The sequence below is a fragment of the Nelusetta ayraudi genome, unplaced genomic scaffold (genome assembly GCF_046127955.1).
Source record: "Nelusetta ayraudi isolate G7.1 ecotype Tasmania unplaced genomic scaffold, CSIRO-AGI_Nayr_v1 ptg000017l, whole genome shotgun sequence".
NCBI classification, from domain to species: domain Eukaryota; kingdom Metazoa; phylum Chordata; class Actinopteri; order Tetraodontiformes; family Monacanthidae; genus Nelusetta; species Nelusetta ayraudi.
In genome coordinates, this window is record NW_027466067.1 from 2,230,001 (window position 1) to 2,243,726 (window position 13,726).

Below are 13,726 nucleotides of genomic sequence, written 5' to 3' on the forward strand. Positions count from 1 at the left end.
CATGTACCATGTATCATATACCATGTATCATGTACAGTAAATTTATATAAATAGATGTTTTGTTGTATTCATCAAATTATCAGAACATTTAAATAGGCTTAAAAGTTAAGTAGTGGGGTGGTTTAGCTGCTGTCCATGTAGAATGTGTTTGTCCATGTTTGGGAGGGCAAGAGTTCATGATAAATCAAGTCCTAGGTCCTGATTTTGGTGGTGAAGATGAAGCGATGGCACCAAGACTCTCGGAACGGCATTCTCCGGGTCCAGGGACACACAGAGACTCTGGCAGTATTGTGCATATGATTGAAGTTGTTCATGTAGAGAGGAAAAAGTGAGCTGCGAACCAATTGTGAATGCACTTTCACCCTGCAAAAAAATTCAGAATGTCTCCTGGTGCGGCACCAGGTGACTGAGTCTTCCCATCTCCTTGCTCGGCCATCCTGTCTCTCTGCACCTGTCTCTCTGCTTCCCATTGTCTCCCTGCACCTGTCCGACCCTGCACCTGTTTAACCCTGCACTAGGGATGTGAATCTCTATCATTGAGCCGATTCGATACGCATCTCCATACGCTGCCAGCGATACCATACAATGACGATACAGTGATAGCCTACAAATTTACTTTTAAATTATTTTTAACTTAACTTCGCTGAGTAGATGTCTATAATTTGATTTTCTCTTATATTGAACCTGATTTTACCCTTTCTTTGAAAAAATGCATTAAAACCCTTTTTCTTACATTTGAGGACGATGTCCAACAGTACATTAAAACTATTTGAAAATAATAGTAACATAAAAGCTATCAAGACCCTGAATCTATCTGCCTTCGACAATTATTTTTATAGTGCAAACCTGAAAAATACTTTTATGAATGCAACCCCCTGGCGATAGTTTTTGTTGCTATTGTTTTTTTTGTTTTTTTTGTACTGTTTTGCGCAATTATTAAAAAAATACATTTAAAAACAAAAAAAGATCAACTAACTTCCGGCGTTGAGTTCCGGTGTTGAGTCAGGGGGTTGGAGTAATGGCGGCGCCCGTGTCCCTGCATTTCGGTGCCTCTCCAATGGTCTGAGAAGAGATGATCTCTTTAGGTACCTACAAGTGAGTCATTATTTTAATAAAAAACTTTATAAGGAAAAAAAAAAAAGGGTGGCCAGGGTTCATGGAAGTATTTTTTTTTAAATCATTAATTAAACCCGGATCAGACAACAACATTATCTCCAAATTGTATAATGCCATACAACTACTGTATCTAAACAAGAGAACACAGAATACATAAAAATGGGAAAAAGAAATACAGATAAGGATCACACAGGAGAGCTGGGAGAAAATAAGCCAGCTACAATCTCAACTGGTTCAAACACTTGGTGTGAATTTTGTTGGAAAAACATCACTAGATTTTTTTTTTCTTACACCCATCCAGAAACGTCAGCAAGGCAATGGAGACACTTGTTGGAGACTTTGTGGATCTAATGGAGCCAAACATTTTCATATTTTTTGGGACTGCAAGAACATAAGATGCTACTGGATGGATATACACAAACATAAAAAATGTATTTCATGGAAACTTCCTTTTTATTTGTGAAAAAATGTATTTGGGTAATATCTTGTCTGAAACATGGAACCGCAAAGACAAAAGACTACTGACTATACTAATGGCAGCCAGTAAGAAATCTGTCACGAGGTTGAAAGTAGAACCACCCACCTTTGATGACTGGATTGACATTGTATATGAAATATATGTTATGGAAAAGATATCTTATTATCTCAAGGTTGAAAAAGGAAAGCTCCATAGGATCTGGTCTGAATGGACTAAGTACATAAAACCAATTAGATGATTTCATATGAATGTGCTTTTGTTTTTTATAAACCTGTGTAAACGAATGTATGCAATGGAAAGTTGCCTTTCCAAATGAAAAGATAATTTCAAAAATATATATATAAATAAACAACAATAAACACATTAATTAATTTAGATGCTAATAATAATGAGTAGACTTTTCAGTTGATTACTTTTATCTCCACTCTGTTTCAATAATTTCTCCTGTGTCATTGGCTAATCTACATCATGTTAAATTACATCATGCCATATGGATAAAGACAGGTGAAGACGGTTTCAGGCATACGTCATAAGCCATTGTATTCAAAATCGATGCCTGACTTCATTTGGAATAACTTACTTCTATATAATCAAGTCAGTGTCAACGAGGATTCCTTCATCATCTACACATCACAGCTGCTGCCTTACAATACACCACAATTTTGGCGTCACGAACAAGATGCCACAGTAAGAAAAGCATCTGAACATCATCTCTCGAGCATCAAACGTGCTCGAGAGATGAAAGAAGCAAAAAAAAAAACAAACGACTTGTGAATCGAGGCTGTTCCCAACCGAAGCTGCATGGATCATCACCAGACCGAGCAGCAGCAGCAGCTGCCACTGTTACTGCTGCTGCTGCTCGTGCACCCCAGATTTAATCCTGTCCTAAGTGTTCCTAGCCAGGATTAGCTATACACTTGCACATTTTGCATTAGTGATTCACTCCCCATCGTCTCTCTGTGTTCACGGAGCAGCATATCCGATGTGCTGATGTCAGCGCCGCTTCCCAAAAGGATTTGCATGTCTTGCTAATGCATCTCCTTGTTTTCCTCCTCCTCCTGTCCCCCTCCCCCCTTCTACCCCACTCCCACCCCTTCTCTTTTTTCTATCTTGTCCTCCGGCTCCGGCAGTTCCGGGACAAGTCACAGGACTTCTTGCTGAAGCACCAGGCCAGCATCAACGAGCTGAAGAGGACCCTGAGGGAGCCATACAAGCTGACCAACCGCGAGAAGTGCCTGTCGGCCACCTCGCCCACAGCCACGCCCGAGAAGAAAGCTGTGAGTGGAGGAAGGGTGATTAAAGGCTACATTGCCCCCTGTGTCTGCTTGTCAAACTGCAGAGATGAAGAACATGTCCTCTTTTTTTATTTTTTTTGTTTTTAAACTTTTGCTCTTCAATTTGTATTGATGTTATTGAATCATATTGGCGTAAGTGATAAATTGAAAAAAAAAAATAGAAAAGAAAATACACCCACGCACTCTCTCCCTTCACGGTGTTCCTGTACGGTTTTTAAGTTTTCACAGAGTCAGCAACACAGTGTTTTGTCACATGGTTACACTTCTTTTTCAAGGTTTGCTCATTTGCGTTCCTTCATTTAATTGTTTCAATAAAGGGTGGGGGTAGAGGAGAGAGGGGCGGGTGGGTGCGTGTGCTTGATGAGTGGAAGCAGTTCTGGCTGCTCCTCTACTTTCCCAGCTGAAGGCAGGTAGCATGTATCTCCTGCTACACAGTGGAACATCCAAAGGGAGACAGCAGGTTTCTAATGAATTACGGCCCTTTTTTTCTCCTGGCATAGTGGAAAAAAGACATTTCTGACATTAATTTGGAGCTCCTTGAAGATGACTGACAAGAGTGCGTAGAGGCAGTCACCTAGATGTGATTAGCTTTGAGAATGCTTCTGGAGATTTCCTTCATAGCAAGCAGTCAGTTTGAGGGGAGCGCTCTTTTTTTTCTTAGGACAATACTGTTCTCTACTGTTCCACAGAAACATCTATGATGATCCCATTTGGTCCACGGAACGTCCTGCAAGGTCCAGGTAGATGTTAAGAAGGTGGAGATAGTTGTTTTAAGGGTGTTTGGTTGAAGGTTAGAGCCTCTTTACTATTTAATGTTTCAGAATATTTGAGAGGAACCTTTGATTGAACTCTCGACCAAAGTTGTAGAGAGGCAATTAGCATAGCAAAAGAAGTTTGGACACATGGATCTGGTGGCAGGTTTCAGAGTTGCACCCTGAAGTCCCTTTAAGAACTTCCACTGCTGCTTCTTCCTGCTCTTCTTCCTTTTACTTTGACCACTTTTGTAGTCTGCGTCCTGCTTAACACTAACAGCTGTTCTTCCTTCTCTTTCAAACTGCCGTCTTACCAGTCGGTGGACCTTGCAGAGGGAAAGGAGCCCTTTAACAGCCTATCTGTCGAGGGTCTCATCCAGAAGACTCTGGTGACGTCACCTGAGGTTGCATGTATTTTCTTTCATTCTTTGTGAATAAACAAAAAACAAAACTGTACAATTAGAGGAATGTCTCACTTGTGTGGGATGCATGTATCACTCTGATGAAATGTGCATGTTTTCCCCAGTAGTTCCAGACGTCTCTGTCACCTTTGTTGTGATTTTGTCTGACCGTCTGTAGTTGCTCGGTATCAGTCTGCTCGCTGCGTCTAACTTTGTTTAATCTATATTGACACATAGGGCTCTGAGGATTGGGTATTGGTTGAAAAACAAGATGCTCAGGACCACCACTGGGGGGCGGCAGAGAGGAACTACATGGGTGAATTCAAGGAGCTGGAAAGAGACAAAGACGTCGTCAAGATGACACACAAGAAGTTAACAGAGTGTGACGGGAGAGAAGTGAAAGGCCACTTTGATGAATTTCCCTCAAAACCAACACCATCCCGAGAGGCGGCGGACCCCCACTCCAAGCCTCAGCCGGCCAACAGGAATCGCTTTGTGGTTCAACCTTCCCAGCACCAAGACCTGTCTGGAGACGAATCCCTCGGTAAACCAACCGAAGCCTCGGACCTGGATGCAGCTCCTGAAACGCGTAAAGGTCCAAAAGAGCGCACGGCCTCGAAACCCCGGAAGAAGAGGAGACCTCAGAGCCTGAACCTGGGAGGGCCGGCCAAGCTCATCTACAGGAACGGAGACACTGACTCCTCCAGCGGAGGAGAGGAAAACCAGGGCTCTGATTCAGATAACCCTTGGGAACAAAGTTCGCCAACGACGGAGAACCACTGTGATTCCTCACTGAGGGTGTTGGGGCAAGACAGGGATGGATCGGACCCGTCAAAAAAAGGTGGCAAACAAGAAGATCAGTCTATAGGAGTCGTCTCCGAACGGAGGGCGAGTCCACCTGGACCCATGGGTACGGATCTGGAATATCCAGTACCGGCCAATGGGCCAGAGAGGCCGACCCACGATGGCCCCTCAGTGAGTCTTAAAGGGGAGAGTGTGAGGAAGATCCGAGGGAAGGGGCTCATCGACGACAAAGAGCTGGCCGAGGTCAAGCTGCGACAAGTCAGAATGCACGAGAGGAGGGTGGGCGGCTTAGGTGGAGAGGATACCGAGGGTCCGGCGGGCAGGACGTCTCTCCGTCGACTCTCTGGCGGTGCCGGCGGCAGCAGCTACCCAGCAGAAATCACCAGGATCGTCCCACTCAAACCCGAGCGCTCAAAGAGCGTGGCGTGCAAAGACGAGAGGGACAAGGCCGGGCCAGAGGAACTGTCCTCCAGATTCTTCAGGAGGGAGTACCGCTGGTCAGTGGGCTCCTCTGTGGAGGGACCTTCCGACCTCCACTGGATCGAGGCCCACGATCCCGACTGTGAGGCTCCTCTACTGGGGAGAGGCTTCGCCGAGAGTCAGTCGTCGGCCGCCAGGATCTCCCCACTCCCCAAGACAGTGCCGCCGGCCCCGCCAGTGAAGACCCAGAAGGCCCGGGAGTCGGGCCTGATCCTGCGCAACAGCCGGAGCGCTGGCTGGGATTCCAGTGCCGATGCTGCCAAGAAGAGACACTCGGTAACTCTGTCGTCGTCATTGTCGTCAGCATCCACTGTTCCAGTCATTGGAACGTTGAAAAGCATTGCATGAGCTTCCAGGCAGCTCCCAAACCCCATCCCGCCTGCCCCCCTGGAACCTCGCCCTCCACGCAGTCGCACGGCATGGTCATGTTGCTCGTGTGCCCTCATCCATTGTCTTACCTGTCGATAGTCGGAGCAGCAGTCAAAAAAATGCTTTTTTTTGCTCCGTCTTGCGTCAGACACCACAGACAAAAGTTGTGGGATATTTTCCCTCCATGTGGCAATATGTCCGTCTTCATCAACATATCTCATTGGCTGACCTCAGACGAGCAATTTCCTTTAAAAAAAAAAAAAAAATCCAGCTGATGTCGCTTAAGAAGCAAGGATTTTCTTTTTATCTCACTTTGAACCTGAAACAAAAAGTGTTTCCTTCGTGCTTATATTTAAAATTAAGTCATGCGGAAGAGACAGGGTGAAAATGGACTGTCATCCATTGTTCTTCTTGTCATTATGATGTTTTTTTTTTTTGCTTAGTTTTTTTGCTCAAGACTGTCCTGAGCTGTTATGTGTCAGTAGTTGTGGATAAATGGAGCTGTGGAATTGAGTTCACGCACCAAGAAGCCACTCACTTGCGTTGTCCAGACCCCTAATGTATTACTTATCCATAAGTTTGAACTTAAATTCCATGTGTGTTGCAGTGGTAGTCGGTCCTGTTAAAAACCTGCTGGAGTGCCTCGGCTAATGCTAGCATGTGAACTCGGTTCCAAACCTGACATCCGAACTTGTCTGTGTGGTTGCGGCTGATTGGCTGACCTGTTTTCCAGCTGGATCTGATCTGCACAGAGCCAGTGGGCCTGACTGGCTGACTGTAAAGAGTCATGGTGATGTCACTCTTTGGATCAGAAGCCTTCGAGGTTGGTTTCTTGGTCGCCAGCACCATCTGGAGCTTCCAGTTTTTCCAAACCAGAAGATTCCATGTTTAGATGTTTGGACGCTGGCCAAACAATAGATTGCAGGTTTCCTGAACCCTTTTTTTATGAAACCGGGGACGCTCCGCCCTTCTTTTTGTGCAGTCAGTGGTCTACTCTGTCCAAATAGACGTGAAATAGACATGTTGATATCAGCTATTTCCAAAACATGTGGCTTTTTCCCAATCCCAGTGAACCATCAATGTCCCTCGCTGTCGCCTCTGCTGGCAGGGCTCTCTTTTCTTGTGTGTGTGCTTGAGTTTGCAGGTACTAACCCTCAGGTGCCTTCTGCTCTTCCCTCTGCTCCCCCATGCAGGAGCCCGTTGCTACTCCTGCCATTTATGAAGAGCCGTTTGCTGATTTTAAGGTTGTTTGTTGTTTGCCCCACAAACCCCCTTCATGGACAAAACTGCCCGCATGCCCATCCGACACTCACAAATGATTCCCTGTACGGAAAAATGATCCATGACTTTTTTGCCGGTAACTCCGACAATCTCCATCTAGCTATCAATCTCATCATATTGATCACATCTTCAGATGTTGAATCTCGAAACCCAAAGTTTCTAGTGCTGCCCGCATGCTGTTGTGTTCCACACCATTTGGATTAGCAATTAGATATTATTGATGTCAAAGGCATGGCTTCTTGACATGTCACCTCGAAAGCCCCGGCGGTGATCGTTGTCATGCTGACCTTTTAGCAAGTGACTCTGTTATAAAGCGGTGTGGTTTAACTTTTGACTTTGCCAACTTTGAAACAACAACAACAATAATGATCATATTTTTTCTTGAAACTCAATGTAGTTTGTAATATAAATGTGATTTTTTTTTTTTTTTATTATACTCACCTTGAGGGAAAGACGATTCAGTACACCGCATAAAAAAAAAAATGGAATAAGACTTGAACCACTAACCTCACCGCACTGCAGTGTGGCTTCCATTGGTCTCGACAAAGATAAAAGCTATAAGTTCCGAAATTAAATATATAGATACACTCAACTAATAATAACAAATTAGTTAAGAGAAATAATACATTTCCAAACATAAACAAGATTTCATTTATTTCAATAAACATCTGTCTTTATTTCAGTGAATGTGTAGCTATTTTTCAAGCTTCTTGTACCTGTGGGGACCTTTGACCTCGGAAACTTGAAACGCATCTTGAACAGAGCATCAAGACGACGCCTTCATTTCCATTCCATTCCCTCGCACCCAGCCTTTCGACTTTGCAGCTGACAACCAATGTGTGTGTGTGTGTGTGCGCGTGTGTGTGTGTGTGTGTGTGTGTGTGTGTGTGTGTGTGTGTGTGTGTGTGTGCCTGCGCCAGAGGGAGCTCTGCGATAGGAAGTCCCACCCCGCTGGTGCCTGGGAGGAGCAGCAGCGCGACACGCTGGCCTGCCTGACGGAGACCCACCTGGGCATCGAGCGCAAGTGCTCTAGCATGACAGTCAGCTCCACCTCCAGCCTGGAGGCTGAGGTGGACTTCACCGTCCTCATGGACCTGCACCCGGCTGGGGCTGAGGAGCCTTCCAGGGCCTCGTTGGAGGCTGGGGAGAGGGAGCAGGAGCATGAGGTGGGCCACGAGGACTTTGAGGAGACCTCCAGGGTCTACTCGGCCTGTTTGATAGGCTCTTCCCGGGACAAGACCCCCATGGACGGGGAGAAGCTCCCAGAGGAGATGACGCGCTATGAGGTAGCTGGATGGATGGATACTCTCGTCCCTCGTTGTCATCAGTCACTGCACCCACCCACTCCCTCGCCCACTCAACCCCCCACGCGCTCGCCCACTCGCTTCCCGACCAGCACTTGTGACCCTTAACCATCGCTGTTCTACTGCTGTTTCCTTTCATTTCACTTCCTGCTCTGCAGTTTCCTCTGCTTTTAAATTTGTCACATTTCCTTCATGTTTAATTGTGTACAGACCTCATAATGTTTTATTCTGTTTGAGTTTTCCATTTAAATTCCAGCTCCTCCCTTTTTTTCCTTGTTTTTTTCATCTTTTTTTGCACCATGATTTACATGTAACTGACAAGATGAGCAAAAAAGCAGAGCAAAAGTATTATAAATACATGTATGTATACAGTATATGTACATTAAAAAGTGTTTTAAAATGCTTCATTTTTTTCTTTTTTCCTGCAAAAGCTCCCTAAAAGTGCTGCAGAAAGTCGCTTTGCTTTGACGTTTGTCTTTTGTTTGTCTTTTTTTCGTGCAGCCTCCGGTGGCAAAGAAGGAGGCGAGCGCTGTGAGCACGGCCCACAGACTTAAGAGGGGCGACCTTAAGGCTGAGACCAACGCCAACGACCTTCAGCCTGGAAACGTCAACATCTCTCTGCAGGTGAACTGTTATTCCTCAACCAGCCCATGCTGATGGCATCACAACTTTTTTTTGCACAACATTTACAGTGTGTAATTTGGCATCAGAGGGACCACAGAGGAAGAGCCTTATTTAGTATTGCTGTTCTTCTTTTTAAACACTAAAATGCCACTTATGTGCTAATCTCTTTAGCAACAGCTAGGCTCAGGGGGTTGTTTCCTTAGTTTTGATATATATATATATATATATATATATATATATATATATATATATATATATATATATATATATATATATGAATATGGTGTATGAATATGTGTGTGAATGGGTGAATGAGAGGCCTTTGTAAAGCGCTTTGGGGTACCGTAAAGGTGCTGGAAAAGCGTGCTATAAGTGCAGTCCATTTACCATATATGTATATATATTTGTTACATCAAGAGTTACATCACAAAGAAGTTTTAGTCCAAAGGGAAATACTTGTGTGTGATTTTTGAATGGAGACATCAGTGATCTGGCTGCATTGCCATTTTAGAGCCTATCTAAAGATCAAATGTTCAATGTATGTGTACCGGTATATATAATATTAATATATAAAATTAAGTAAAAAATAGCTCTGGCAGTAAAGTTGATTAGACGAGGCAGCATCTTCTTTATTCTGCCTGCAGTCAGTCTGCATCTCCTAGGTGGGGAGTGAGGGATGGGGAAGGGGGGCAGTATGAGGGGTGCGAGGGTGGGTGGGTGGAGGAGCGATGCCACATCATGATTAGAGAAAGATTAAAGTATCGACTGCATATTAACAGGGATGATGAAAGCAGGTGCTTGGCTGGCTGTCCTGTCTGAGCCTGATTATAATGTAATAACCAGCAGCTCTTTAGCCATTCAGCTATTGATGCGGCTGCAGCTTTTGAAGTGCCACATGAATGTTGAGTTGAATTTTTTAACACATCAAGAGTGGTGGAGAAATCCTAACCCAGCGCAGGCTGCGTGCCCATGCAGCCATTGGAATATGACGTCATCTTTCATCAGGAGACCGAAAGGAAGAAGAGCTTATGTGGCCAGCAGAGGGAGCACTTTCTTCTCTTGCCCAGAATGTCTCCAAATAGCGTCAAGGCAGTAAACGTTACTCAGTTTGATTCAGGATTTTACTGAAAGAATGTTGTATACAATCTTGATTATTTATTTATAAGGGTTAGGTTGTCATAAGCAACAGACTTAACAAAGCCCAAACTTAACAACCCTACCACTAACCAGAAAAACACAAGCCTAACCCCAAACCTTAACCCAAACCTTAAGCCTAAACCCTAACCCTAACCCCAACCCCAACCCCAACAAACCTCCAAAAATACCCAGGTTTGCAGTTTGCGGTATAAAACATGCAATAATGACTGAAGAGAGTTTTACTGAAAATTTAAGACAGTACTTAAGGATTCAGAACAAATCATGTGACCCGTTGATAAGGCTGCTCTAAATCACATTATCACCACCACCCCCACGCACACACACCAAAAAAGAATCAAATGACTAAAGAAGATGAAATTAAGATTTCAAGATGTCCTTTTCTTCTGGCTCCCTCGACGACCAACTGAAGCGCCACTTCTCTAATCTACAAAGGAACTTCCTTTGTGGAAGCCCACAAGAGTGAAAGTGAAGCTTTGTCTCCTTCTTTCCTGCAGAACTATGGAGTCGTCGGCCTGCAGCCTGAAGCTCCGGCAGCCCTCAAACAGAATGGCTCTCCGGTGAGTGTCATCCGGAGAAGAGGCTCAGTGGCACGATGGCGGGTCGAGTGACAAGAAAAGTTACAAAAGAAGCCTTGACTTCCGGAGGAGTGTAGATAAAAGTATTGTCAAAAATATCTATCGATTTCGGCTTTTCCATAGTATCGATGTATCAATATTCTACCTGCCTTCTTGGTTTAGACATGCGCCGCCACCAACAACATTTTTTTTTTTTTTTTTCATCGACGTCACTCTTAATTCTACGTTTGGAAGCTGCCCTAAGATGGCATATGCAGGACCTAAAAAAAAACCAACCAACCAACCAAACAAACAAACAAACAAAACAGCAGTAGTGCTGTTTGGAGGTTCTTTCTATCGAACACAACAAACTTGTCAAAACACCTCCAAGACAGACACCCGGACCTGTATAAAGAATTCAAAGAGGTTGGTAACAGTATAACTTGAAGCATTTGTTGCATAGAGTTACACACACACACACACACACACACACACACACACACACACACACACACACACACACATATATATATATATATATGTGTGTGTGTATGTATATGTATATTTATGTATATATATATATATATACATATATGGGGGGTTACGGCCCCATGTAGCATCCGCACTCTGCACTGCGTTAGACTTTTTTTGCACTAGACCTCAAGTGGCACACCAAAGTCTACATATTTATACTGTATAATATATATATATTTTTTAATCACTTTTTATCGCATTTCTTCTTATTATCTTGTTTCATTTATTGTCTTCATTGCTATTTTATTTTCTTACTTTTTGCACACGGGAGCTGCAACGGAAATTTCATTGGCATGTTCAATGACAATAAAGACATCTTATTTTATCTTACCACGCTTCTTTAGAAATATGGTGATGCAAGGTAGCAGCACCACCATATACTGCAAGTTTACACTTTTATTAATGTATTCAGGGCCAGTATGTTCTGCTTTTACCCGTATAAAACTTAAAAAATATTATTTTTTAAATATTTCACACTGGACCTTTAAGAATATGTACTTTGAATACTTTTAAAATTGAAAGGTTTTTCAATATTTGGAAGCCTTCTGTTAAAATTGAATAATTTTATTCCTGATAATAAATATATGATTAAAAATGTGACTTTTTAACCCTGTAAAACAGCTGAATCCATTATGTTCAGCCGGTTGAAGTGTGACCACAACAGTCAGAGGCAGAGCTACTGTGACTTGTTGGTCCTTTGAAAAAAAATTATGAAAGTAAATCTATTCCATTCTATTCTATTTTATTCTGTTATTTTATATGTACTATAAATCTATTAGAGAACCAGTTTGCAAAATTATTGAAATCTCCCCCGTCGATGCTGAAATCGCTTTCTGTTTTCCCTCCTCACAATGTGCTGCAGGTGAAAGCTGCCCCCCAGGAGGCAGAGTCTGCCACGCCGCCACTGACCATCACGGCTGAGAACGTCACCTCAGCCACCACCACGCAGGTGACCAAGGTAACGGCACACGCTCTTATCCCATGGGGTGCAGCTCGAGCCAATCAAGGCCTTAAAAATGCTGACAGCAGAACCAATATTTTATTTGTTTACTTTTTTTGTCCTGAACTATTGAAGGCTTTTTAATTTTGTCGACAAAACAGTCACGTTACTATTATTATTATTATTATTATCATTATTGTTAATATTATTATTAGTAGTAGCAGTCGTAGTGTTAGTTGTTGCTAGGTAAATGATACAGTCATAACAATAACAATAATAATAATAATAATAATAATAATAATAATAATAATAATAATAATAATAATAATAATAATGGCCCTGTCTGTAGGTGGCACTATGGAGCACCTATATAAATGTTTTCACTGGTCCTGATGTGCTTGCCGAATTTCGTCAAAATTGATCATGGTTAAATGGGTCAAAATGGGGTTCAGATGTGAGCAGAAATTTGGTTTTGACATTTTTGGATCATCAATTTAATTAATTAAACCGCAAAAAAATAACCAAACAATTTTCTAAATATTTTATCTTATTTGTTTACGTTTTGACATAAGAGAGCCACCACTCCTTTCTCCCCCCTTCTTTTGCTCCAAGTGTCAAGTGTCTGTGGACCCTCACACTCAGGGTACTTTCCCCATCTCCCGCTGGCAACCTGAGAGACAGTGCAGTGCAGTCAAAGACAGTCAGAAAATGAGACAACAAATTAGTGTTACCATTTTATTTCTGTCTCAAAAACAAAAACAAAAATAACGAGGATGCTGAAAATGTATTTTCTAAGCAGTCAGAACCACAGTGTTTTCATAAGTGGCGAGGAAAGGCTGAGAGAAGTCCCACTTCTGTCAATGTTCTTTCTGACATTGAGCTCAAAAAAGTGGAAATAGCTCACTTCCTGTTTGTCGACATTAAAAAATTAGAGCGTATGAGATGTAGAGGTGGACGACCCGAACGCGTGGGTTCTTGTTTCATAAGTTTATGATGTTCCTCGAGGGCGCTATTGCAGTCTTAGTGGAGAGATCGTTGAAAGATTTGTCGATTTTTTTATGCGCATACCTGCAAACAAGCTCAATTGGTGCCTTTTCTGTTGGAGATAGAGGCTTTGTCTGAGAGAATGAAATGTAGGTAGACAACAAACACGCGTGGGTTTTGGTTCCACGATGTTTGCACATTCGTACTGGCCATGATAATTTTTTTTTAGTGTGGGTATACCTGCCTGCCGAATTTCATTAAAATCGATTTTTTTTTCCCGTTACTCTAGCCCCTTCCTTTTTGAAACAAGAGTGGTTTAAATTGGGTTTTGTCACTCGTGCATGTACCCTACACGGAAATATTCACACACAAAAAAAAACTACAGGGAAGTTAATCGTTTCCTTCAGAGTTTTTGATCTTTGCAGTCTTAGCTATGTTATACAATGTATGGCACGCTGAAAACATTTTGGAGAAGATGTTGAAAAATTGTTTAATTTTTTGCACGTACCTGCAAACAAGCTCAAATTACGCATTTTCTGTCAAAGACAGAGTCTCGGCCAGAGTGTTTGAAATGAAGCCGAGGAGCACATGCACGCGTGGGTTTTGCTCCCACATTTCTATGACGTTCATACTGACCGTAAGGATTTTTCTC

At 42.9% G+C, this 13,726-nt stretch overlaps 1 protein-coding gene across 5 annotated transcripts in view; it reads left to right on the forward strand.

Moving 5' to 3' along the window:
• The window catches only part of LOC142887206 (band 4.1-like protein 1), a 53,085-nt gene that overhangs the window by 33,567 nt on the left and 5,792 nt on the right, over window positions 1-13,726 (forward strand). For 3 of the 5 annotated variants that reach the window (XM_076024676.1, XM_076024673.1, XM_076024674.1), the window contains 8 exons: window positions 2,725-2,871; window positions 3,959-4,045; window positions 4,280-5,602; window positions 6,889-6,939; window positions 7,897-8,262; window positions 8,782-8,904; window positions 10,557-10,619; window positions 12,013-12,108. In XM_076024676.1, the coding sequence (XP_075880791.1) occupies window positions 2,725-2,871; window positions 3,959-4,045; window positions 4,280-5,602; window positions 6,889-6,939; window positions 7,897-8,262; window positions 8,782-8,904; window positions 10,557-10,619; window positions 12,013-12,108 (2,256 nt within the window). The remainder of the gene's footprint in view (window positions 1-2,724; window positions 2,872-3,958; window positions 4,046-4,279; window positions 5,603-6,888; window positions 6,940-7,896; window positions 8,263-8,781; window positions 8,905-10,556; window positions 10,620-12,012; window positions 12,109-13,726) is intronic. The other 2 variants (XM_076024675.1, XM_076024677.1) reach the window with 2 other exon arrangements.